The 15,782-nt window shown below is 42.2% G+C and overlaps 2 protein-coding genes across 4 annotated transcripts in view; both read right to left on the bottom strand.

Annotated features, from left to right (window-relative positions):
* Nucleotides 1-18: 18 nt before the first annotated feature.
* LOC143005333 (class E basic helix-loop-helix protein 40-like) lies at nt 19-3,830 on the bottom strand. The gene is made up of 5 exons (XM_076156696.1): nt 3,382-3,830; nt 3,219-3,285; nt 2,853-2,960; nt 2,318-2,441; nt 19-2,072 (listed from the first exon to the last, which is right to left on the bottom strand). Exons 1-5 carry the CDS (start codon nt 3,450-3,452, stop codon nt 1,162-1,164), a joined length of 1,281 nt encoding a protein of 426 aa, XP_076012811.1. The 5' UTR covers nt 3,453-3,830; the 3' UTR covers nt 19-1,161.
* Nucleotides 3,831-8,095: 4,265 nt separating this feature from the next.
* The window catches only part of itpr1a (inositol 1,4,5-trisphosphate receptor, type 1a), a 51,108-nt gene continuing 43,421 nt past the window's right edge, over nt 8,096-15,782 (bottom strand). For all 3 annotated transcript variants that reach the window (XM_076156789.1, XM_076156791.1, XM_076156790.1), the window contains 8 exons: nt 14,997-15,161; nt 13,584-13,773; nt 13,368-13,484; nt 12,843-12,982; nt 11,871-12,036; nt 10,392-10,552; nt 9,521-9,682; nt 8,096-8,320 (listed from right to left, as the gene is read on the bottom strand). In XM_076156789.1, the coding sequence (XP_076012904.1) occupies nt 8,234-8,320; nt 9,521-9,682; nt 10,392-10,552; nt 11,871-12,036; nt 12,843-12,982; nt 13,368-13,484; nt 13,584-13,773; nt 14,997-15,161 (1,188 nt within the window). In that variant the 3' untranslated portion in view covers nt 8,096-8,233. The remainder of the gene's footprint in view (nt 8,321-9,520; nt 9,683-10,391; nt 10,553-11,870; nt 12,037-12,842; nt 12,983-13,367; nt 13,485-13,583; nt 13,774-14,996; nt 15,162-15,782) is intronic.

The following is a 15,782-nucleotide window of genomic DNA, read 5'->3' as shown; positions in this document are numbered from 1 at the left end:
ACAACAGTCAAAGCCAAGTCCACGGGAAAAAAATACTTTATTAATACACTTATATATAATGTATATCAACAATTATAGACAAAATATGTACATCAAACATCTTTCATGTAGGTCCCAAAATATAAAATCTTTAGTACCTCTTTCTATAGAAAACTAGTCTTCTGGTAAAACGTTTACATTCACTTCTCTTCTCTTCACAACTTTGACTCCAGTATTCATACAAAGAACAGAGAATAAACATCTGAGATTTATCAGCTTTTCACAAGTAAAAGGCAACAGCAAGAACAAACACCAGGTTTGACTTGAGCAGAGACAGATGTCGAGTATGCAGACTAGGTCCAGCACAGTGCTACAGTATGTACACAATTTCTGAGTACACGACATACATTGTTCACACTCCAACCCTCCTATCTCTCTGGACAGAGCGCTCCAACATGTATCAAAAATAGAAATACACAAGAGGTCTATGAACAATTATTACAGAAAATCCATCTCACTTGCTGTGTCCGTCAAACAAATAACTGACTTCTCATTCAGCGTGGTCATGCGGTGGGGCCGATCCTCCGTCTAGTCGTGGGTGTACCCTTTTGTTTTAGGGCGTCTGTCATCATAGGGGTGGGGTCAAAAGTCGGTTTCAGTGACGATAACCAACAGTGACCTACAGCGCGCAGCAGCAAACCTTAAGTGAAGTATTACTGCTAACATTTGGTGCAACTGGTTTCTAGAGGACAAAGTTGGTGTGTCTTTATAATGACAGCTACAAGTGAGATGCCAGTGTCATCGGCATACTTTAACAGCAGCATCGAAAACATTTTTTTTTTTTTTAATACATTCAACCAAGTGTGTCTGTGTGTGTTTGTTTGACGGGCAGGTCCAGTTTATATGGTACACTTTGCAATGAGTGATATCGCTGAGTGTCAAGTCCAAACATTCAATCAGAGAAAGGTTGAGCCTGAGCACTGCATTCCTCCCCGGTGCAGATGAATGTCGCTCCCCTCTCACTCTCTCTTTGATCTTTTCTGCGTGTCCTCTCGTTAGCTGCTTTTCTGACCCCGGGGTTGAAAAACGGAGAGGAATGAGGACGGATTATGGGTTGGCCCAGTCTTTTTCCTCCCTCTTACCTGGGTACTAGAACATCTCTCTCTATGTTCTCTGTATCTCTCAATCTTTGGTTTCCAGGTTGAGGGGCGGTACCTGTTTGAGTGCCTGGAGGAGAGCAGGGGAGTCCATGGGGGTCTGAGACATGGCAGGGGCTGGAGAGCCACCCCTTGGAGACAACACCAGTTGAGGAGGTGGTTGCCTTTCGCTGGGCATTGAAGATGCAGAGCCGCCCATGCCAGGGTAGAGCATGGGCACGCCTCCTGGGTACCAGCATTTATCCAGCATAGGCAGATAGGCTGCAGCAGAGGGTGGAATGAGGTAGAAAGGCATGCAGAGGGGGTGTGGATGGTTGGGGGATACGCTCATGTAGCTACCGTAACCACTGGAGGATGATGATTGTGATGACTCGCCACTTGAGGGCAGCTCATCCTCAGAGGACTCTACCCTGGGTCGTTTATGGTGCGGCTCGTCACCCTCCTGCTTGATGCCGGAGCTCTGCCTCTCGCCGTGCGGCCGCTTCATATGGCTCACCTGGCCGTAGTAATCTGGCCGTCCCTGAAGTGCCCCAGATTCCATCTTCTCCTGTTCTCCTCCATAGCCGCTATCTGTATCTGTATCACTGCCACTCTGCTCTCCGCTCTGTGGGGCGTATGCCCGCTGGATGACAGGCACACAGTTCCGGCCATAGCCCTCGCTGGGTTTTGGGGGTAAGCTGGTGGGAATCTCCTTGTGAGGTTGGTGCTGGTGGTAGGTGGGGACCTCTTCAGGTTGGGGGCTGTGGGGAGTGTGGGGCCGCGTCGGACTTTGCAGCACCTCTGCAGCTACCTTGTGAAGGTGGTTGATCATGTTGGATGGTGTGAAGTCTCCATCAGCCTCTTGGTTGGCTAGATACTGCAGAATCTCTTTGGCACACATGTGGAAGCCAGAACGGAACATTTCCTCTGACTTCTCCTGACTGATGGAGGGCTGATCTGTAAACACAGGGACAAAAACAAAACAAAGTCAGAAATAGGATATCTTACAATATAACAGATGTTCTCTTTGTCTTACAACTTAAGGATCATTTGACATTTTTCATTTCTGCTCCAACAATTATTACTATACGCCATGTGACTGACTACTTTTGCATGCAGTTCTGCATAATGAAGTCACTGTGTACTCAGCATTCTGACCTACAGGTCCATTGTGTCTCATGTGTTTATGTTTTCAAACTCACCAATTTGCATGCCATTCTGCAGCGCAATGATCTTCTGCTGCTGTTGCTCCAGGAGAGAAGTGAGGGCTTTCACATGTTTGAGCGTAAGCTCTAAAACAACAGCCTTCTCCAGATGGCCCAGAGTCTAAAGGAGACACATTCAAACACGCAAACACACTGTCAGCACATCCTCATCTATTATATAAAGCACAGATTTACTACACTACACGCATAAATCTGCCCACACATCAGCAGTAACCCTCAGGCAAAAAAAGTAATTAAGCGTAATTTATGAGGTAGAGATAACACAGATGTCACAGGTAATAACAAGTTTAGGTAGTAATTATACTGAATGGAATTAAAACGACATTAAATCTGAATTCCAAAATTAATCAGCATATACTGAAGGCAACTAATCCTTATTAGCATAGTATGTCGTCAGTCAATCAATGCTGACGCAGAGAGCAGAGACTGTAATTCCACTGGGCAGCCAGACGGTGGTGCCACAAGAGACTGTGACTTAAGTATTGCGTTCTCCTCTCGGTTATAAACTTACCGTGAGTTTCAGGTGCTCCGGCAACAAATCTTTCAGCTGCGCGATGCACTCATTTATCCGGTCACGTCTTTTTTTCTCGATCAGTCTGTGAGGAAGTTTGTAAGTTTCCTGCAAGAAAAAAAAAGCACCATTGTGGCGTTAATGCAATGTGGCCAGACGGCACAGCATGTTCTTTATGATCAGGAGCAGTTACGCTGATAGGGAGGACTCCATGTGTTATGTCATAGCATGAATCAGGTCAACCATATATGTAACTATAGAACAACAGGCTGCCTCGTTCAATTTACAGTCCGCGACATTTTCAAATCTCTCCGGCGAAAACTTAACAATGATTTTTCTGATCATATGCACAAAATATCAACCGACCTTGCTCTCCTCTCCTCTCTTCATCCCCCGCCTGGGTTTATAAACATACATCGGGAAGGAATCCATCCTAAAAGAAAAAGGAACACAATGTCATGAGCAAGTGCACACGAGGAAAAGGCGACGTCAAATGTGCCCAGACGCCCTTTTCCAAACTGCAACTTACCCCTGAACGTCAGCCAGATCAGCCTGGTGTTTGGACAGAGGAGGCGGCTGCGCGCTTGGAATTCGCTCCATTCTCTTCACTCCGATGACTCAAAAGTCAATGTAATTTTTCTCTCCAACGCAATCACCAAAACGTTACAAAAAAAACAAACAACAACTACCGTATTTCTCTTTTTTTAAGTCGTTAAAATGCGCAAAAGAAAATCAAATGCTCAATTGCTAAATAAAAAGTGGAAATGTCATTTAATCTGACATTGTTTTTGAAATTCTGAAGTAACGGTTCTGTTGAGGTGGAAAAATGCGTGCGTTTAGTCCCGCCGCTGGAAGAAGGAAGGCAGTCCTGTTTGGTGGCTCGTTGGGAAAGTGGGGGAGGACAGAGCGACGTGTTAAATAAACCCTCTGCCTCTCCGTGCAGCCTGACCTACCGCTGTCACATGAGGCTCACGTGTCAAGCGGCGCTGTATCCTCGGCGGAGGGACGGCCCACTTCCTACCGATATGGCGCTTCAGTGGGCGGGGGGACGGCGCACGTCACAGCTCGGGGCGGCGCGTGTCCGATCCCGTGTACCACCATGCTGAAGTGTATGGAAACAAGGCTGAGCGCGCCACGACGCCAGGAACGTGCCCGGCTGAACCCAACCCCGGAGCGAGCTCCCCGCGAGCGGCGCACATGCATGCAACGAGGGCATGCTGGGAAGTTCTGCAAAGAAACATGTGGTAGATCAACATGTAAGATTACTGTGTACGGAAACATACACGCAGGCACAATGTGTTCGTCCCGTATGTTAGTGGAATATTACAGGAATAATACCGCAAAAGCTAGAAATCCCTCCGAGGGCAATGGAGTCACATTTATGACTGATGACCGCGAGGCTTTCAGCACGCAGCAGTAAAAAGCAGTTACACTCCTTAATTATTCAGTAGCAAACTACCAGCTTCATCAAACTAATTGCTTTCCTTTTAGCTATTATTTCAATCAAACTAATTGCTTTCCTTTTAGCTATTATTTCAATCTATCTACATTAAAAACATTGAAATATCCTTGCATCTATCGCGACCACATTATTCTAAGGTTTTATCTGTCCTCAGTCCCGTTTTTAAAGCTTTCACTCTTGCAGCTTTTGTCCATTAAAAATATTAAATCCGTTTATTTGAAAAAACAGAAATAGCCCCACACCTGTCCACATATTTAACATTTTGTTTAGATAATTTAGTTTAATTGATTTTGTTTATAATATTTTATATTTTTTATAATTTTATATTATTGTTTAGTGACGTCAGTGAGGAATGAGAACGTTTCCATTCTAAATTCAATTGTCGGAGCTCCCCTAACAATAACAATGATAATCAAAACAACAATAACCCGGAGTACATGTTTGCACTGGAGTGTGTTCACGACAGGAGCTGCACGTGCACCTGTGTGGATGGGTGTGTGTCTGGGTTTGTTGTCATGAGGCGGTCACGTTGATCGGCTCATGGCCACCAAGCTGCAGAGCGTGCAGACGTGGAGCATCCAGCACATCCAAACACAGCGGCTAGAGGCCACCACATGCAGGACAAAACACACACCCACACTCACCCACACCCACTCAAAACAATGCATCTTAACGCAAACTTGTATGAATTGGTCTAACAAACACCCATTGACAGCATATATAAATATATATACAGTATATTTATATATATAAATATATATCAGAAAAAAAGTCCACAACCTTTTGTGACAATCAGATCATACCAACACACTGCTACTTATAATACTAATCAATGATTGGTATCAGAAACTTACTATCTCATTTGTGGTTGCAACAGTGGTTCTCAAACGGTGTTACACCAGTGGCTATGTGAAGCACACTGGTGGTGTGCCACCTGTTGGCTATGGGCATTTATGCAGACAATCAAACCAATCCAAATCTATGGACATATACTTATATTGTGGCATTAAGTTATTTACCAAGAAAATGAGTTTCATTACGCATTATCTATGTTATCAAGCATAATCCAAAATCCTTGATTTCAGTAAGGTACTATGTAGAAAATTTTTAAAATATTGCTGCACACAAGGAAACAAAGCTACAGGGCTTGTATGAACTTAACAGTTGATCACAAACAGTGTGACTTCTCATGGGACTGTAGCCTAATATCTTGATGGAAATGTTGAGATGTTTTGGGATATCCCAGCCGGAACTGGCTTGGTCACAATCAACAATTTGCCAACTAAGACCAGTTTCTCATCAGACCAAATTGAGGGCATATTGTGTCCGTTTTGTTAAAGTCAGTAGCTCTGGAGTCAGAATGAAGGAGGCTTTGATGAAGCTGTAAACATATGAATCCAGCAGGATTTATGATGTGAAATGGAGGCACTGCAGTCCTCATTCAGCCTTACCCCAGCTGACCACACGCCCCTCAGGACCTTCACTGGAAAATCATTCAGCAAAATTCCTGCAATGCAAACAGTTTCAGGCTTGTATTCGAACAGAGACTTATGCACTTATGCTTAAGGTCTTTTCAGGACAAGGAATTGATTTTGAGTATTTCTAAATGTATGGCCACAAAATCAGAAATCCAGATTATTTATGATAAGAAGCAATGCTCCTCTTTTGTCTTTATATATTTCTACTTTAAGAGACTTTCAATGATTTAACCGATATCTCACTCGTAGAACTCAGTGACATGGAGTTCCAACATTCCAAGAGAGCAAGAAAAAAGCATGGGACTCTAGTTAAAAACAGTTATGTTGCTGTAATCAAATAATGTAAATTGAGTTAAGAACCCTGGAAAGCCCCTAATTGATCCATTGGGCTAATGTGACATTATTTAACATTCTAAGAATTAATTAAAAAGACTGTTTTTACCCTGTCGCTGTCCTTTACTAGTTAATATAACAAGATCTATGGTGAATTGTGCAAATGGCGACTGACCCGTTCTGACCTTCAGTTTCAGAAGAAAAGCATACAGATATAGTTGGACACATGGTCACAAAGGTATAATACTGCATTTAGCAATAAATGAGCCTACTGGCATGCAACAATATGTTGAAATGTCAGTGTTTGTTAAAAGTATTACAATAGAATTTCAAAGAAAATACTGTGTATCTTCAGGGTTGCATTATCTTGCATTACTACCCTATATTGCACTTGGAGAAAAGTACATGTTAAAGTTAACATGTTTAGTTTACAGACACATTAGTTATTTATGTTTTCAGTGAATGTGTATGTCTTTTAACCCAACATCATTCAAATTGATATTATCTGGAAAAAACCCCAACTAAAACAGTAAATAAGGAAATTGTAATTAGATTTATTATGAGGGAGGTTGCGGTTGCCAGACCTACAGATTTGAGATGTCATAGTTCTTCTGGTGGCATTCATTACAATCAAAAATCGACTGCAGTCTGCAGGAATGGAATAGGCAGTTAGGCATCAAAACTAATTAACGAGAGAAACTCAAGACAAATGATACACTGCCTTCCTTCAGCCTCAGATTTTTCACCTTTGTCTTGACGTATTTGTTGACCTAAATACAGCAGAACACTCATTCAGTTTCTTACACCCTTGTTTATTTAAATAGGCTCCAAACAATGGAATGTACAATTCAGACATAAATCCTCTATTAGTATAAAAGTTCAGTTTGGTCAAGCAGCACTCCAATGACACAACTTTTTTCTTTCCTTCATTTTGTTTTTTTAAACATAAACTGTAAGCATATCATAATTTACAAAGTAACCTGACAGAAAGTAACATTTATGTGCTACACATGTGTATGTATATCAGTGCTTCAGGACTATCTGGATTAAGGGAAGATTAAATAGTTTATTGCAGACCTACCAAAGAGGACCATACCAAATAACAAAATTTAACATTGTTTTCCATATCTGATCAGTTTCGTTCTGTGTTTGAACTGTGACTCAATGCCACTCCCATTAAGCACAAAACACAGCTAACGGTTACCACATCACAAGGTCATATGTGCCAATATCATAAATGACAGTTAAATAAAGAGCTCTGACAGGCCCATATTTTTATGCCTGACAACAACCATCTAAAGTGTCCTGGAGTAGAACTTTCATTTAATCACTCATTTCCAAAAATGTGATACCAAAACAAATGTATGTGCTATATAGAAATGTATGAATGTATTATATAGAAATGCTGGAAAATGTGGTAAACCCTTCATTTCTCACAGTGGTTTAAAATATTGTAGTATTATTTAAAATACAAACACTTTATAGATCCCAAAAATAGTTCATTCTCTTTCAGAGTTTGCATATCATGTAAGTATTCCTATTGCTGGGATTTAGTATTCCTATTGCTGTCAGACAAAAGCTAAATCTTACCTAATAGGAACTCAAACAAACCCAATGTGAGCCGAGTTTGTTGGTGCAAAGGGGAGGATTAAACCTCAATACAAGGCCACTTGTGTGGAATACTTCCTTAGGAACAACGGCTTAACTTTGGTTGACTTTGATTTCCGTCAGAGTGGTTCACTGGAACAAACATAAACTGCAGTAATGCTTAAGTCAGTGTTTTCATCTCCTAAACCTAGAGAACTTGCTCCCCTGGTCCAGAGGCACTTGGTCTGCACTCCACCCATAGACACACCACCCACACTACAGACCATGAGTAACATACTCAGATACAATGTTCGCTTAAATAGTCACACAGGCACTCAATCACACATTTCAGAAGCACTCTTTGTAGGGAGTTTTTGGTGACGTACAGTCAGACATCAAGCTCAATACACTCTGGAGACAGATGGTCTATATACACACTTTGGCATTCTCCTGTCTTAACATGTGGTACACAGTGAGGAGAGCACAGGCGCTACTGAGGCTGAGACTGGCCCTGAGGGTCCTCATGCTGGCTGCTGGGGATTAATGTTCATGTGAGGGGGGTGACCAAGAAGACCGATTCGCTGCTTCTGCTTCCTTTGCTCCGTCATCTGCACAGGGAGACATACAACACTTTAAAGCTGCATCATATGACATGACCATCAGTCACAACCCAATGATCTCACTGGACCTGTGTGTGTGTGTCCAACGCTAGACATTGACCAACATATATGACATACTGAAATATTTCCTATCACATGGACAGCTTGCAATGTGGTACATATTAAACTCACACAAGCACACCCATCCAAAGTAGAGTCAGAACAGCAATAATCAATAATAAAGGGATTTATGGACCATTAGGGAAATTTGTCAGTAGTTTCAATCCAATGATTGAAGGAGAACAATGGTGACTGCAGCAACCAATCCCCAATAGCTGTGTGTGTGTGTGTGTGTGTGTGTCTGCGTGTTGCCAATTATTTCTCAAAAGTTGTAAAACCCTTAAACGATGTTTAAGGAGCAGCGATACAGTTTCACACAGCAAAAGGTCACCATGTTTGTTGGCGCCAGTTATTCAGTCATTCAGTGTGACAAAGATTGATTTGTATGGTTCACCTGCTATTCATCATTTCTTGTAAACAGAGGAGGAAAACAGAAATGTCCTCTTAGCTTTTCAAGGCCGGAAAGGCAGTCAACAAATCTATCAACGATTCAATCAGCTGTGTGAGGACAAACCTAACGCACATGTGGAAGCAGTACTGCGGATCTAACCGAGTTCATTTTGAGGTTTCTTATTCACCAGCTTTTTACGTAACGCATCGGTTGAAGTTAGTTTGAAGTTTGATGTTTAACAGCTGGAACTTTAATGGTTCTGTGATGACAGTATCAATTACTCTCATAAGAGGGTTATTTTAGAGATGAGTGAAGCACCATAGCTCTACTCCTCAAACACACACAATCCACAATGAATCATGTAGTGAGGATATAGCAGATCTCTATATATAATAAAGCACATCAATTGAAAAACAGATGCTGCCTTTTCTATGACACTGGCATTAAAAAAAACAAAAGATTTCAGTAGAAGTATTTGCAAGAACTACAGGGAGCATTTACGGTCACTACCTTGAGCAATGACTGACAGAACCTAGAGACAGTGTGGTTTATACTCAATGATTAAGTTCAAACACGTCATTATTAGTAAGGGAGGCAAAGGTACAATTCCTGTGGAAAACCCAATCTACGCTGAAAAACAATAAACCGTCAAGGGAATGTCCTACAAAATGACGTTCATGAGGGAATGGACACGTTACCTGCTCCTTCAGCTCAGTCAGCTGCCCGGACAGGTTGGCCACCAGCCTCATGGTTGATTCCAGCTTCTCCTGCAGGCTCCTGATCTCATTCTGTTCACCTTCTGCATCACTGCTCACCAGCGACATGGCACGCATACGTGGAAACCAGTCAAGGTTGTGCTCCTACAGGCAACAAACACACAGAAAAGGGGTCGCTATTGCTAAACGTCAATGTAGGTGTTAGAAAAACTGGGAGATAATAAAGTTGGAATGTTGACAGGAAGGAGTTACAGATGTTTGTCACAGTCTAATGCTTCTTGTTTGTCTTCTCTAGACAGTTTATGTTGATAAATATTTGACTGGCATCTCTGTCAATTGCGAATTGCAATTGTGAAACAAAGAGGAACAAGTGAGTGTACAGTGCAGGCTCGTGCATGCTTACAAGTCTGACTCAATGTTTCAACCTGTTGAACCGGATTATGTTTGATTCCAAAACTGAATCAAAAACGTGATTAACAGGAAAACACCCATGGCGTTGCTCTATTGTTCAGGTTCAGGACTCTAGGATAAACTTGCGGTGTCAGCCAAGGCACGCAGTACAGTGATTCAATCAAATGCTTTTCAAACAATGGACACGCAAGGATTAAATACTCAAGAACTTATTTGTCCTTGTAGACATCACACAGCCTGGATCTATTAGTGCTGCTATGTATTTTCTGTCCTCTACCAGCAGCTCTAATATGAAGACATAGACCCTGCGTGCATGATGTGGATCACCATTGCCTTTCAAATACGCTGTAACCCATTTAACTGAAACAAGAGAAGGCCTAGGTTGATATTTGAGGTGGCGGCTGTGTGTTAGAGGGTGGGTGTGTATGTGCTTTAGGCTCACCTTGATCATCTCCGCTACGTAGCTCTCTGGGCCGGTGTACTCTGTGGAATCTTTAACCTTGACCAGGACAATGAAGAACAAGTAGTGCCACATGTTGTGCTCCTCTTTGATGTGTTCCTCAAAGGTCACCGTCTTGTTGTCGAACTTGTCTCGCTCCAGACCTGAAATGGGGAAATAACCCTCACTTTGTATCACCTATGTGTTGATCATGACCCACACTGGATTGATGTGAAATACGGCCAGGCTGCGGCTGTGCAAATGTTAGCTGAAAGGTTAGTAATGAAGCTAGCCCCAGTCATTGCTAAGACTCAAACGGAACATAATTAACCCTCACATAAATGTCAGACCAAGTAAGAACCCAAACAACACACCACTTCCACACAGAGTGGGAGGAAGACTTTTTTCACAGTGCGGTATTATAAATGTTTGATCTGCCAAACAAGCATTGCCACATGCAGTGTGACATTCCAATTATGTTGTCTGAGTTTCTATCTCTGGGGAAAGCACTAGACTTGTTTACATTGTACGCTTGACAAGACATGGACTATTTCAAGAAGATCAGTTTAGTACCTGTCTAGTCTAATTAATCATTTCTGGAATGTGAAATTGTGCTTGGTGGCTTAAACGAAAATAGGTCCAGCGAAAAGGAAATCATCAGTAAGGCTGCGTTATAATTTCATAATACAAGCAAGCCACTGGCTTCAATCATAAATAAGAGATTGTGAAAAAGATCAATTGTTTCTTAAAGTCATGCTAGAGGAAGCAGAAGCACTTAAGGCTGTGGAGATCTCCTTCTAATCTCCACGTCTCATCTTCCCTTGAGGCCTTTTCGGAAACCATAGAGACGGCAGCTCCCCCTGTGGCAGGGCCTTATCTAACAAGAGTGCGTCATCGCTGATGTGTGGCTTAGTGACATAACAGTTCTAATTCCATATGCTTACCACTACAGCCTGACCCCATAGGAGCACACACAGGGTGATGCACTCACACACAAAAGGATTTGGATGAAGACACTCAACAGCGTGTACTGATCTTGGCAGACACGCACTAGACTAGTCACATATAGAAATGACATACAGGGAAAAGCTGTGCTCCACCAGCGATGCTACAGAAGGTAGAAAGTACATGAAGATTAAGCGTGTGTTTATGTGTGAGGGCTTGTGCGTGGATGAAAGATAGTACATCTGTGCATGTGAGACAGACATGAATTATGGAGGTGGTGAGGGCAGTAGCAGGAAGCCTTGGTGACTCAGCCTTCTTTGGAACAGCAGCAATGTGAAAGAGTGGGAGGGAAAAAAGAAAAGAATGACGGCAACAGGCTGCACCTTTACCAAACTATAAGAAACGGATGCCAATATAATATAAGCTTATATCCTTTCGAAAATATCCCATCACAAGCACATATTTTCCTACATACAAGCTATAAATTACCGTACATCATTTGTAAATTCAAACAATCCGTAACCAACTTAGACTCACCACATATGAAGCAGGTCGTCTTTAGGACTTCTTCTTTCTTCTGTTTTTCACTCCTCAGATCTGCAAAGGTGTCGATGATCACACCAAAGATGAGGTTCAGGACAATAATGATGACCATGAAGAAGAATAGCAGGTCATATATCACTCTGGCGGCAAAGAGAGGCTCCTGGGGAAAGAAGCAGACAAACGTGATTAAATGACAAGTAAATGCAACACACTATCTTCTGGAACAAGATCACACATTATGTCCAACACACAATAGTGCTTAATATTTGACAGGTTATAGTTTGTTGTTTTCCAAATTTGTGTAGAACAGCAGCTTCGGAGGGCGATAGTGACACACAGAAGCTATAGATACAGAATTTGTACCTAAAGGAGGTGGGTTTAATACAAAAATTACATATTTTAGGTGGAGAATCACTTTCATACAAGGGTGGACTGAGTTTTAGTTCTAATTGGTTCCGTCATGTGGGATTGATACAAGTAGCACGGGCCATTAGCCCACAACATAAACACACTCAGGAAATCTTCTTTAGAAGCAGCAATAAACACACATTTGTTTATTTTGGTCGACATTATTATTTTACTTCATTAATTTTCCTCAGTTGCCAGCAAGTCCTTTAGCCCCAAGCTGCACTGTGTTACAAATAGCTGAAGCAGACGGTCACATCCTCTTTTGACATCATTAGCGGTTGGGGCAGAATACAGTGGAAAGCTATTTTGAGGTCTGATTCCCACACTGGGCGGAGTCAACACAGCTGTAGGGAAACGTTGTGAAATGCTCTAGCTTTTGAAGCACAAACAAAGCTGAAAGCATGATGGCCTCATCGTCAGCTCACATGACTTAACGTTGCAGCTGGGGATGCTACACCTCGTCCGCCTCCCAACACACACGTATACACAACGACAAACACGCAGAGGCGCGTACACAATCGCAAAGTTTGTGCCCATAATGGGAGAGTTAATTTGTACCTCTTTGGAGGGTTTGCGAAGTACATCCCCGACACCCCCTCCACTCCTTAAACCATGACTCAGCACAGTAACGATACACATAAGTAGAGAGTCACACGTCCTCTCCATGTCACGGTCGTCCCCACTGACATTCACCAATTCTGAGGAAAGAAAGAATAGCTTTCATCTGGGCTGCAGTCATTTGGGAGTGAGAAGCACAAGAGCCAGTATGTGTTTAGACCTTTAGAAAGGCATAAGCACCGTTTAATCATGTCAGTTTATCTCAAGAATCTGGTTTATGTGGGGAATGAGGAATTCATTAATTCACCACTGAGATCCATGTGTTTTCAGAGTTAATGAAACTTGAAAATAATTACGAGCTGCTGCAATCATAGAGGACTCTGTGCCTGACAGTGCCTGAGTCTTATCTGCTGAAACACTTACAAAACAAATGCTATCTGCTGGATCATTGTTTACATGCTTTAGTTATACAGTATGTTGATGCAACATTTGTTGAAATGCAGATAAAGTTTTCTGAAGCTAAACCTGTAGCTCTGTTCTGCATCATGTCCTCCTGCAGGGCCTCTGTGGAGCAGTTCTCTTCAACTCCCGCCTGACACACCCCTGTAGACAGAACGTCGCTGGACACGCCGGCTCCATTTTCTGAAACACACAAGGGGGGATGGTGGAAAATATGCCCGTTTTAGCATTTTAAGGAACAAATGTTCTGTGAGGATGGCATGGAATGTAATTGCTGCTCACTCAGGGTGGTGTTGGGGATACGATCCACCTCCAGGATGAAGTCGTCTTTGAAGAAGATGTAGCCAACAATGGAGAACAGGTAGACCAAGATGAGAGCGAGTACAGCGGTCAGCACGATGGAGCGTCCATTACGTGTCACACTCTTGATTACATTCAGTAAGGTTTCTTCTCTGTACACCAGGTCAAACAGCTACAGTGATAAAGAAAGATATTTTTAGGTGCACGATTTATATATTAATAAAAAGGTTAATGTGTGACTGTCTGATTCAGTTTACAGTCTAGTTACAGGAAAAGCAACATTGTTTTCAAAGAAGACGAAACATGCTCAAAAGTGAGATTTAATCTTATTTCAATCTAGATTAATGAACCTTGCAGGCACCCATTGTCCGTTAGACCACTGGTTTCCTGCCCTGTCACCAAGAAACCAACACTGACAAATTCACCTAATATGGGCTTCCCCGGTCCACTTATGTTGTCCAGTTTGTTCTTTTTGCCCTTCCCGAATGTTTAAACTTTTTTTTGGTGAAGATGTTTCTGCTGAATCACACACCTGTGATTCTTGAGCCATCGTCTCTGTTCACATCTTACCAGTTGTTCATCCTAAACTCTAATTGCTATTTTTAAAAGCAGGGATGGACTCTCGTTAATCACTAATTATAAACTAGATTCATAAATGTTGTTGAGGAGAGAGAGAGCACAGAAGAGTGCACTAAGTAGAGGTCTGTGAGAAATGGAATGTTTCATAGTGTGAATCTTATCTAACTAGCGTTATGTCACTATCATGGTTGAGGAGAGCAGACGGAAACTCCTTGTAGGTGTACAGAATTTACTGTCTCTGCACATTATGTAAACTACACCAGTGGTGTGTTGGAGTACATTTCCCTGTATGATGAAACACTTCATAGAACGTTTCCTCATGTGCTAAATTTTCAGCTTTTTCTATCTGTTGTGAATAACATGAACATTTAGCCAGTACAGAAATGCGGAAATGTTTTGTGTCGCACCTGCAAAGGTGCTGCTTGTGCCTGTGGGAATGGAAAACATCTCCTGATACTGGCATGTTTAGTCTGACACCTTATAAACCAGACCTCAGGTACCATTACATGGCACTTAACACCCAAACAACAACAACAACACCACCAGTATAGCACCAAATAAGGCAATTTCTGTCTCACTAGTAGGACATGTCCTCGAATGCACCGTGGTGGAAGGTTTACATTCAGGAGAAAAATATTTTACATGTGGTTTTACTCCAAACCATTCTCACTGGCAAAAGAGCTGCCTTCATATTTCTCTACTTCACGGGCCTGTCTGGAGCTTCTGAGGTGGTTTGTGTGTCTCTTTTCGCATAGGTGTTACCATGTGAAGTTGTTATGGTTATAAAATAGGGCAAGTATTGTACGTGTCGCTCACCAACAGGCTGTAGAAAAATACATGGACAAACACCCCCATGCAGCAGATGATGAGGTAGATGAGGTGATATAGGAACTCGAAGTCCATCACCATGGATTTGTAGCCGCGTGTGAAGGTTCCTCGGTTCCCCACGAAACTTATCAGAAAGATGATCTTATTGCACACCTGGAAGGCAGAGTCATCAATTTATTTATAATTACAAAGTGTGGCCATCATTTATGAAAAAATTTCAGTATTTATCCATAGCAGTTATGTGAAAAAAATCAGTGAGATTTGACCTTTTTAACATGGAAAGGCGACATGACTGTATGTACACAAGTATGTTAAGCAATCCTTTAAAAAGGCAACAACTTGTTTATACATTTCAATGAGACTTTAAAGTCAATTATTATGTGTGTACGCTAGCTAGATGTGGATTTTGTGGTGAATTGACGAAGAAGTCGTAAAACTGTAATGGAAACAGACTTTTGGACCTCAAACCAACAAGCCTTACTTGCATAGCTTTTTAGATGCAGTGGAAGTGAAAGTGGAAATTTGCTTTTTAGTCCCTTATAGAATTACTTCCCAATTCTAAGTTTCTCTTTCATTTGATGGGGTATTTGGAGGAAAGTTATCACTAGAAATTCTCTGGTGGGTGCACAGAGGGGGTGTCATTCTGTAGAGCCCAGTGACGCACTTCACACATCATAACCCAGCCAGACACTGCCAGGGAGAGCTCAAGGGCCCCCGGGCGACACCACAGGCAGACTGGGCACTGGCCTGCCAAGTGGGCATGGGCGGGAGGGA

This window comes from Genypterus blacodes, unplaced genomic scaffold (genome assembly GCF_046128005.1).
Source record: "Genypterus blacodes isolate CSIRO-AG114 ecotype Tasmania unplaced genomic scaffold, CSIRO-AGI_Gbla_v1 ptg000070l_1, whole genome shotgun sequence".
Taxonomy (NCBI): Eukaryota; Metazoa; Chordata; class Actinopteri; order Ophidiiformes; family Ophidiidae; genus Genypterus; species Genypterus blacodes.
This window is presented reverse-complemented; position numbering and strand designations above follow the sequence as displayed.

What these genes read in the sequence shown, in the direction of transcription:
- LOC143005333 (XM_076156696.1), bottom strand. Translation starts at nt 3,452, where the DNA reads ATGGAGCGAATTCCAAGCGCGCAGCCGCCTCCTCTGTCCAAACACCAG. An exon ending in GATCTGGCTGACGTTCAGGG is followed by an intron (nt 3,286 to 3,381) that starts GTAAGTTGCAGT and finishes TTTTTCTTTTAG; the next exon opens with GATGGATTCCTTCCCGATGT. An exon ending in CGGAGCACCTGAAACTCACG is followed by an intron (nt 2,442 to 2,852) that starts GTAAGTTTATAA and finishes TGTCTCCTTTAG; the next exon opens with ACTCTGGGCCATCTGGAGAA.